Genomic DNA, 10,955 nt, shown 5'->3' on the forward strand with positions numbered 1-10,955 from the left:
ATAATTATTTGAAATATAATTTTAGATCTCGCCCGTGCTGGAAAGGTTATTTTTATCTGTTGTTACCATGACTGCGCGGTCCACTTTCACACCAAGTGACCAATAAGGTGCCGTCTTTGACATTAGTGCCTAACAAGGGGTATTCGCCCTCTCACCTCATATCCTCTTCCTCTTGCTTCTGGTGAATAACATTGCCTTGCTATTGCCAAGTTCATCGCAATGGTCCAGCAGTTCCACAACGGCATGAAGGCGAGTGTGCAGGATGACAGCGAGTACTCCCAACCGTTCCCTGTAACCTATGGAGTAAAGCAGGGTTGCGTGCTGGCTCCCGCCCTGTTCAGCATGATGTTCTCCGCTATGCTAACTGACGCTTTCCGAGACGGTGACGTCGGGGTTGGCTTTCGGCATCGTACAGACGGCAAACACTTCAACGCTCGGAGACTGCTAGCTAAGACCAAAGTGCATAAAGTTCCAGCCCGGGATTTCCCCTTCGCTGACGACTGCGCGCTGAATGCTTCCACACAGTTTGACATGCAGGGAAGCATGGACCTCTTCTTCCAGGCCTGCAACGACTTTGAGCTCACTATTTCCACCACGAAGACAGAAGTCATGCACCAGGAAGCGCCTGAAGCTCCTTAAACCGAGCCCCACATCACCGTCAACGGTCACCAACTAGCAGTGACAGACAACTCTGTCTACCTTGGAAGTATTTTGTTACGCTCTGTCAACATCGAAAGTGGCCTACAGAATAGAGCCAGCAGCGCTGCCTTTGGGAGACAGAAGGTTAAGGTCTGGGAGCGCAGAGGACTGAGCCTTGACACCAAACTCAAAGTATACAGAGCAGTTGTCTTACCATCCCTGCTCTATGCCTGTGAGACATGGACAGTATACACCAAGCATGCCAATCAGCTCAATGTCTTCCATATGAGATGTCTCAGAACCCTGCTCCGTGTTAGGTGGCAGGACACCTAACATACACCGAAGTGCTCCGGCGGGTTGAGATGGAGAGTATCCACGCCATCCTGATGCGCTGTCAGCTCCGGTGGGGTGGCCATGTTCACCGCATGGAAGGCAATCGCCTCCCCTACGGCGAACTGTCCTCAGGCAAGCGAACAGTCGGCCGACCAAAAATACACTTTAAAGACACACTGAAGGCGTCCCTCAAACACTGTGACATTCCCCAATCAATCTGGGAAGAGATCGCTGACGACCGCCCTGCATGGCGATCCATTGTAAAGAATGGTGTGGCTGACTTCGAGGCAGAGACAAGAAGCAGAAGCGGCAGAGAAAAAAAGACAGTGACAGTTCCACCTCCCAACCTGATTCAGCCCCTTACATCCTATGTCCCCACTGAAACAGACTCTTTCGTGCAAGGATCACTTCACTTGATAATGTTCTTTGTTTGCCTCCCCCAAATTTTGCATAAACCTTTGCTTGGGGGCACTGCATATTCGCAAGAGCATTTGAAAACAATGGCTTATGCAAAATTTGGGAGAGGCAAACAAATTATGGGGAATATGAAAGTAGAGAATTTAGTCTTCGCTGCGGTATCAGTTAACGTCAAGCCGTCGGCAAAAATAAACTCCGGTCCACTTTTACAAAAGTTGGCAGATGTTTCGTAAAGAGCGTACAAAGTGTCGGCCCCTTGAGGAATTCCAGAGAATATCGGTAACATCGCAGATTTGACTCCATTTACAATAATATTGCATATTTCTGTCAGTCCTCGCTAGGTAACTCTTGCAGCCCTGATATGCCACAGCCCCCTTTAATATCGTAAGAGGTCGCTATTGATGAAGTCTACGAATCTACGAATACCATTGCTGCTGCGAACTGTGAGAGTTTATTGAAATATTATGAACAAACGACAATGACATGGGTTCGGCAGTGCAGTGGGCTTTCAACCGAAAGACCCTGGGAACTAGGTTGCGCAAATAAAAAATGGCGAGTAGTCAGGCTGAGCTCTTGAAGCAAAAAGCGAAAGAAGCGATCGATATTCATTCTTCTGAGTTGCATAATCTTAATCGATGCATATTGGAGAATCCAGAGTTGGCGTTTAAGGAGAGATTCGCGCACGATAAGCTCACGACGTTCTTTTCTTCGCACGGTTTCGATGTCACTCCTCACTACACTTTAGACACTGCCTTTCGAGCCGAAACTGGTGAAAATGGAGGTCTGACTGTTGGTTTAATTTGTGAATATGACGCTTTACCAGAAGTAGGACATGCTTGTGGACACAATCTGATTGCTGAATCAGGAGTTGCCGCAGCATTAGGTACCAAAGTCAAATTTTTGTAACAAAATTAATTGCTAATAAGCTTAATAATCAACCTAGTAATATTTCAGCCGTACTCACCCGCCGAAAGAATCAAATGGCTGAAAGGAAGCAGATCAACTTCTCGAGGTCGAATGTCTGTCTGTTAACAAAATAAACAGTTCTCGGTTTGGTCGCTGAAAACTGATGAAACTGGAGTTGTTGTGGACACCTTATAAAATTATGTTCTGAGACATGCGTGACGTGTTAGTAAACGTGTTACGTGTTGGTAAACGCGTTCCTTCCCGCCGCCCGTCTCAAGCCCCCTTCCATTTTTCGCCACATTTACCAACTGAACGCCTGTGAAACAGGCTAGTAACCAGGCATAGCAAGAAGCACTTCCTCCTTCCTGGGTTTTTGTTCAGGAGGCAGGTACTTCTGCGCAGAGCCTAGTTCAATATAGTTATTCATCTCATGTACATTGTACTGTAAAAACTTGTGTATAAGCCACACTCGTAGATAAGCCGCGCCGTCCAATTTCAAGGGTGATTTTGAGAAAAAAACAATTAAAAACTTGAAAAAAGCACTCTGACAAAAAAATTGTTTGTTTCTTTGTGACTAACTTGCCGAAATCTAATGCTGTGCATTTGTAGCCACCTAAGAAGTTAATCAACCCTTAAAATACCTTTTAAAAGCTTGTCTTTAACACAGGCGCCCCAAGCTCACAACGTGATTATGCAATGCGTAACTATTATGTAGTAAGAGAGTTTAATGGTGAAAAAAGTTACAAATTAAAGTTAAGTTGAAAAACTGAACGTCTTTCTCTCTCAATAAACTTTCCCTACCACAAATATGTTGTTCACCTTTGTTTTGTATCGATTGATTAGCCATTGCTGATATAGTGAAATCAGTGCTCGTTTATACACTCTCAGGAAAAGTAGGGAAAGTTTATTGCGAGAGAAAGACGTTCAGTTTTTCAACTTAACTTAATTTTTAACTCTTTTCACCATTAAACTCTCTTACTACACAATAGTTATGCATTGCAAAATCGCGTTTTGAACTTGGGATGCCTGTGGTCTTTAATTGATTTCTCTAATTATTGGGACTGACACACTTGTCTTCATTGTTAAAGCCCAAAGTTGAAACAAAAGTGATGAAATGCAGGCAATGATACAAAATGCTTGCTTAGTAATCACACAGTCATTTACAGAAGAAAGTCTGGACTGAGTCACGCTCCGAAAACAACATGGACATCATATCATGTTTATAAAGACATACGGAAGCCATCGATCTGAGAGAAACGTGTTCCTAAACTTGAGTTTAACAACACCATGGACAAACAAGCCATGCCAGTAATGAAGGACAACAATACAGTTGGCCATTTGCTGCATGAGTTCTCCAGACGTATTTTCTCACACGCGGTGGAGAGTTAGTGTTTGATCGGTCGAAGAATATGTTTAATCTTAATTTAATGAAGGTTTTTACAGTTATTTGTGACCCCCCTACCAGCCAGTTTACTCCCTCTAAAAGCAACGGTCTCGTATGGAAGCCGCACCCACGATTTTGAGCCCAATATTTTGCCAAAATGATGCGGCTTATACATGACTTTTTACAGTACTTGAAGGGTATTAGATCAATTTTAAGGGAGGTGACCCACTCAGACGAACGTGGATCTGCCATGCATGGGTTTTAGGGTGAGTTCCTTTGGGATGATCCGAAAAAAGATCACTGATCCAAGATCACTTGGATCAGTGATCCTTTTTCGGATTATCCCAAAGGGTTACACACCCTTAATGCCTAAGAATACATGTACCAGGTCACTTTTTATGTGTGGTTCATCATAGCCTATCAACTTCATGGGCTGCCATCAAAGAACCTCAAAACAAGCCCTGAAAACACCCACTATCTTCCATGATCCCTTGAATGGATTATCAAAAAAACTGTTTGTGTGAGGTGGAATTATCTCAAAAGAAGGCTTTGTAATATGGTGAGCACCAAGAGCACTTCTGTGGACAGCCGGCCAAGATGACAGAAAATGTGGTGATTTTACATGTAGATGGCAACTTGATACTTGTGACAGTGATTAGCATTTGACAGTTTTTAAACTTGTTCTTCTTTTATCTTAACAGATGTCAAGGTTGCATGGGAAGTATCTATAGTATATAGATAGATTCATGTAGTAAATGTCTAGAGCATTTTTTCCACCAAAGGGGAAAGTTCTGCCCCTGGCCTAGGGTCACCATTGCAAAATCTAATAGAGTAGTTTTTATTCATAAAAGGTCTAAAAATTGCATTGGAGGCAGTCAACCAGAAGCCAAAGATGAAAATAGTAGTTTTTGGGACTCCTGCAGAGGAAGGAGGGGGAGGAAAGGCATTGATGATTTCAAATGGCTGCTTCAAGAATGTTGATTTCTGTATGATGGTTCATCCTAGCCCCGTAGATGTCCTCAAGCCTACAATTTTGGCTCGCGATGCAGTGACAGTTACATACAAAGGTCATGCTGCACATGCTGCTGCATTTCCCTGGGAAGGAATCAATGCTCTGGATGCCGCAATCATGGCTTATACCAGCATAAGCATGTTAAGGCAACAGATGAAGCCCACGTGGCGTGTACATGGTATCATATCCGAGGGGGGTGTGAAGCCTAACATCATTCCTGATCGCTCACAGCTCATTTATTATCTCAGAACCCCTACTGTCGAGGATCTAAAAGTTTTAAAGGAGAAGGTTGCAAGTTGCTTTGAAGCAGCAGGAACTGCGACAGGTATTTATAATTGATTATTTGGAATCCCCCATAAGTTATTGGGACACAAGTTATTCTTTGGAATGGTGAATAAATTGTCTTAACATGTGGCTATTATTAACCCAGTTTGATACTTTTGACCTTTATGCCAAAATATACACTCAAAGATTTTCCCGTTCAATCCTGCAGAAGCCACTGTACTAGTGAAAAAGGTGTTGGAAATTCAGTTTTGTTTTTGACAGTATCATTAAACTTTCAATAGGAACGTTTTAAAAGGCTGTTATGAAAGTTTAATCTGGCCATTTGAGTCACTGAAAATAAACTTTTCAAAGCCATTGAAAAGTTTGTTTCAGCCCCTGGAGACATTAGGAATTCATTAACCATTCATTATTTATTTCTTTGATCGTGAGCGGGCGGTATCCTGAGAATCCTGCAATCTGATTGGTTCCGGGAGCGGGCAGTATTTTCCTATCTCCTGACCACGGTCATGGTAACCAACTACACTAAGGGCAGAGTGAAGCTGCGAATTGAAAGAGCGAAGTTTCAATTTGTCTTAATTGTTTTGTTGCAATAGAGCAGTGTTATTGTTCAACTTTCTCGTAAATAATATTCCTGACCAATTCATTTTATTGTACATTTGTTGACACGTTGATGAGACAATGTGTAAAATAAAAACATGACTTTTCCAGTTTTTCTTAATAGTTTCTCCTACCTTCTAAAAATAGAATTTAGAAATAAATAAAAATGTTATTCACCGGCCTTGGTCGGTGACTATTGGGAAAAACTGTGCCCTCTGTCCCGAGTGCGGCGTCGGGCCGTACTCGAGACCTCGGGCACCGTTTTTCCCAATACGGACCTCCCGGCCGGTGAATAACATATATATACTGTTGTAAGTGTTTCCTCTTGCTGAATGGGTTTTACTGTTCAGACCAAAGTTAAGAGTTCATCTGCTTGGCAAAACCAGTCAAGTGCACAACTACCAACAATAATGATATTATTAGGCAATGCTCAAGGCTAATGATATCATCAAATTGTGGCAGAACCTCACGACCTTGAAGCGTTAAACTCTGGTTCAGAGCTGGGTTTTTTTTTTAAGTTAAAAATTTCCTTATTTGGATTTAAGGTAGCTCGTGCTTTTTCCCGCGTGTGCAGCTTCGATCCTATTTTTGTCCATATTTGGACATATAATTGGTGTTCTAAAATCCCCAGCTTTGTTCTAAGGAAAAGAGTTGCAAGTTACACGCTTCAAGGTCACGTGCTTCTGATTGTGGATAATGATCTGACAAGAATTTTGGAGTTTCCTCTTTGAGGTAGACCAGCAAATTCAAAAAACTGTAACTACAGAATGTCATGCCTTTTTCTGATCACGTTTGTTTTTCTTTGGGCTGCCCATTTAGAGAACAACAAAACATAATTTTACGGCGGGTCTAAAACACAGGTCACATTTCACAGGTCACTCGTTAGAGGTCATAGTTTTATCTTTTGGAAAGTAACCCAAACCCTCAATTTGGCTAACTCTTGGCCTAAAGTTGGTTTTTAGGCCTAGGGTTATCCATATTGAGGGTTTTGGGTCACTTTTAAAAAGGTAAAACAATGACCTGCAACGATTGACCTGCGGAATGTGACCTGTGTTTTAGACCCTCCAATACCAGGAAATTGTTATCGCTAAGTCACTCTTGCATTTGTGTTGCGTACTCAGATATAAAAACTAAAAGCATCTTTGTATAAATCATTGATACAGTAAGTAATATACAATATATTACAGTGCTCGACTTTCAGATTTCAGATTTGGTCTCCAGATCAATTATTTCAGTCGCCAAAAACTTTCGGTCCTCTGGGCCTTATAAATTCCAAGAAAAGGTAAAATGCAAGTCGAGCCGAGCCGAAAATCATAGCGTGTAAAGCGGCCTCGACAGCCAGAGATGGGTAAAAATGATTTGAATCACCGTATGTGATAAAACCGCACACAAACGATCGTGTTACGCTGCGGTTGAAATCTTATCCTATCCTATCCTATCCTATCCTTCGAAACGAAAGCCGCATACAGTAATAACTGTGGGCTTGTCGCTAGTGGTTTTCTGTACTCTCGACACTTCGTGCCTCGCACGGAAAGCTTCGATATCCGGACTTCGTCGCCCGAACATTGACGCGGATAGGATTTCAACCGTAACACGATCGTTTGTGTGTAGTTTGATCACGTACGGTGATTCAAATCAACAAGATCGATTCGCGCAGCAATTGTACGAATTGTGTGAATTTAACTGGAAAAACGGTCAAATAGGACTCCTCTGCTCCCCGCGAAAGTAGTTGTAAATTTTAAATGCTGGATAATTTGACTTGAAAATAAATAATTGTGTGCCCTGAGAATGGTGTCACGATGACGCCCGGCGAAACGTCGTTTTTTGTTTATTCGCTTGTTTCAATTTGCGACTTTTGTGACATTGGAAGAATTTTATTAGCCCGATTCATTTTGAACAACGATTTCATTCCTTTCTTATTATTTCTGAGAATTACAGTTGTCAATGGAAAAAGTACTACGATACATACGTAGGTTGGAAACCAATTTTAAAACCGAGTAAACGCGAGCAGTGTTCTCGCCAGGCTGCGCCCTTGCAAGATTCACGCAAAAGAAATTCGAAATCGGCGCACAGTATAGCCTGGTTTTCACTAGCGACTCAAGCACAAGCGCAAGCACAAACACAAGCATAATTAGCTTATGCTAGTGAAAACGAAAGTCGATATAAGCATCAAAATCAACCACAGCATCCGCCATTTTGTTCAAATTCTTAGACGCGGGGAATCTGGAACGAGTGCTTTAATTGGCCAGACGTAACTCATTTCCTTGTGCTTATGCTGCGTTTCGTTTTCACACGACGGAAGCGAACTCAAGCAGAAGCACAAGCACAAGTAAAAAGAAAAATTTTGATCCTTGTGCTTGCGTCAACCCCGTTTTCACAGTGAAATAAGCGCTCTTGTGCTTGTGCTTGCGTCGCCAGGCTTAAGGACGGTGCCTATTAATTAAATATGTTTTTGCCCCGGTGTGTGATTATGCAGGAAATGTAAATCTTAACAAGTGTTATTGAAATCCAAAAAGAAAAATTGGGGGTAACCACGCATTTTTCAAAGATAATTCACGAATAATATTTGTAAAAAGCTTTAAAATACAAAGCAATGCATGGCGTTCTTTCTCAAATTGAAGCTTAATTATCTCTCAAAAATGCATGGTTACCCCCAATTTTCTTTTTGGATACCAAGAGTACTTACTAAGATCTACTTTCTCCGGATAGTTTAAAACCGCGCAAAAATATCCCTGTATTACTAAGCATCACCGATAGGAAATCCGAGTATCTCGAGATGCGCAGAAAGTATGCACATAAGTACACCGTCCTTAATAAACACTATGCGCCCCAAAGGGCGCAAAAATGTTTGAAAACACTTGTTTATAGTTCATCAATGGTTAGCATGTTTTTTCGAACCAAAAGAAACTGGGCAAAAAACATCGTGAACCAATGAATCAAACAGGACATCGAATGCGGTTTTCAATTTTAACTCGCCAGAAGACTGAGGCTAGTTTGTGGTCACAATGCTGGCCACATTTACTGAAGGCGCAATTCTCAGAATATTCGCTTTGGGGTCCGTTCGGACGAAATGCTCAGTGTTGTCGCAACTGCAACAAAGAAAATTGACATCTTTCTTTTCAAGCCCTTAAGTTCGGAGGTTGGAGGTACAAGAAGCCGATTCCATAAAAGACAATCCACCTGAAGAAAACAATTCTGCTTCATCTACATCTACATATTCCGGGACTCGGCAAAGTCCCTTTTTGACTTTTGGCTGTTTCTGCTTAGGTGGCCTCAGACATAGCCAAGTCGGCCGCTTCTGCTGGACAGAACAGAACAGCCACAACATCGGGAACTTCAACCCCTACTCTTTTCGAATAGTGTGTGGGTTCTTTAACGTCCCACAGGACACTTACGAACATAAAGATATTTGTGAGAGCTGGCCTACGGTTTATAGTGTTTATCCGAGAAGACTTGAAAGTCTAACCATTTGCAGATGAAATTACAAAGGCAGCACTTTCTCTTCAGTTATTTTAAGATCCTGAGTGTCAATCAACTGAGTGTCCGACCAACTGAGCCACCGATGCGCGGTCTCGTTATCATCGTGTAGCAAGAAAGATCTACGTGTATTTCAAAATGCTTAGAAGATGAAAGGCGGATGGCTGGAATATTAAAAAAAAAAAAAATTGTAACCTTGGAAAGGGCCCAACTTTTTTAGGGTATGGCCCCTAAATTTGAGGGTTATTGGCCATTTGACCCTTTGGGAAAAAATTCTGGTATGAAAATTCAGTGCACGAGGCATACCGGTGTACACGCGCAAGTACGTGCTCATTGCATTTAGCTTCTTTATGTATTTCAAAATTGTAAAGGGTTTTTCTTTGTTCAAAGTCTATTGTGTACACTTTCCAAATAACATTAAGAGTTTTTAGGAAATCGTGAACGTCACTTCTGGAATGAAATTAATGAAAGATGTAGATTTCAAAGGATACGACGTTAACACCGTTTTCCGCTATTGGACATTCATGGCACTCATTCGATGAATTAAAAAACAACCCAGACCCTTTACAAATGGCATAAGTGAAGGGTTCAGGTTTTTTTTTTTTGCCAACTGCATTTAACCCCTTGTCTGCAGTCTATATTTTACACTGTTGACCTCAAATCCACCAAGAGAGCTTTTCTAACTTTGGCATTCAACTAAGGTAACTTGTGCTGTTCCTTATGCCTTTTTGGAAAGCTAATGTTAAGAATGGCATATCTTTATACCTATGATAAAGCCATGTGTTATATTATCTGATTAATGTTTTTTTTAGGTTGTGAAGTCTCTGTCGAATGGAACCCAGTTAGTTACTTAGACTTGGTCTCCAATAACACTCTTGCTGAACTATATAAAGACAATGCTCAGACCTTGGGAGTGGAATTTCACGCGGGCTCTGATTTAACAGCCTCAACTGACATGGGCAATTTGTCACATGTAGTTCCTTCAATACATCCAGCGTATGCTATTGGCTCCACTGCACCCAATCATTCCCATGCCTTCACAACAGCTGCGGCAACAGAAGAGGCGCATCAGAAGACACTAATTGCAAGCAAGGTGATGGCCATGACGGCTATAGATGTGTTGTGTGATCCTCATTTGATTGATAAAGTGCAAAATGACTTTGACACTCAACGTTAGCCATTACTGGTTTGGAAAAGACAATCAAGCACACTATTAAACTGGAAAAATCTTTTACTGTGAGTTAAATTTTGACTTAGGTGGTGTAATGAATATTACACCAAACTATTGACCAGAGGGTCAGTCCTGTCACCATGTTGTTTCCTTTGACAAAAAACTTTGATCCAGACTGTTTCTCTTCACTGAGATGTAATATATGGATTTAGCCAAGCCTAAAAGCGGAGCTCCCGAGTTATTAATTTTATTCCTACTGGCCTTACTTAAACAACGAATCTATGGGATAAAACAATTTTGATATATATTTTTTTTACCCTTGACGAAAAGCAATCAAATATACAAACCAAAAAAAACAATCCAAAACGTGTTAAAACGAGAAGAGATGAAAAAATGATAAAATATTATCTAACATAGGAAGTTTACAAGAAGAGTGCACCGCCATACTGAGTAGGTCAAGAAATGTCATCACAGTCTTGCATTTTCCTTTGAAAGTGAGAGTGCCAAAATAAACTTCCAACCGGAAATTGAATATTTGGAATCATCTTTTTGGATTGAAACCGGCGAAAGATGTATGAGAAAATTATTTTTGCAAACCCCACAGGGGCGGATCCAGGATTTTTCTTAGGATGGGGTGCGCCTCTAAGGAATAGCGTGGCTGACTTTAGACGGTTTTTTTTGCAGAGTACCAATTGCATTAGAAAGCCGCAGGGGGTGGTCCACCCTCCCCCTCA

At 41.5% G+C, this 10,955-nt stretch overlaps 1 protein-coding gene across 1 annotated transcript; it reads left to right on the forward strand.

The window, feature by feature from the left end:
* The first annotated feature begins 1,911 nt into the window (after positions 1-1,911).
* On the forward strand, positions 1,912-10,753 carry LOC138019668 (xaa-Arg dipeptidase-like). Its single transcript, XM_068866523.1, has 3 exons — positions 1,912-2,272; positions 4,531-5,016; positions 9,863-10,753. The coding sequence occupies exons 1-3, from the start codon at positions 1,939-1,941 to the stop codon at positions 10,225-10,227; spliced, it is 1,185 nt and encodes a 394-aa protein (XP_068722624.1). The 5' UTR covers positions 1,912-1,938; the 3' UTR covers positions 10,228-10,753.
* The last annotated feature ends 202 nt before the right edge of the window (positions 10,754-10,955 follow it).

The sequence above is a fragment of the Montipora capricornis genome, chromosome 10, assembly GCF_036669925.1.
Source record: "Montipora capricornis isolate CH-2021 chromosome 10, ASM3666992v2, whole genome shotgun sequence".
Classification (NCBI taxonomy): domain Eukaryota; kingdom Metazoa; phylum Cnidaria; class Anthozoa; order Scleractinia; family Acroporidae; genus Montipora; species Montipora capricornis.

Excerpts from the sequence above, each read along its gene's own strand:
- LOC138019668 (XM_068866523.1), top strand. The coding sequence starts at position 1,939 with ATGGCGAGTAGTCAGGCTGAGCTCTTGAAGCAAAAAGCGAAAGAAGCG. Across the intron at positions 2,273-4,530 it reads AGGAGTTGCCGCAGCATTAG|GTCTAAAAATTGCATTGGAG; the intron begins GTACCAAAGTCA and ends TATTCATAAAAG. Across the intron at positions 5,017-9,862 it reads AGCAGCAGGAACTGCGACAG|GTTGTGAAGTCTCTGTCGAA; the intron begins GTATTTATAATT and ends TGTTTTTTTTAG.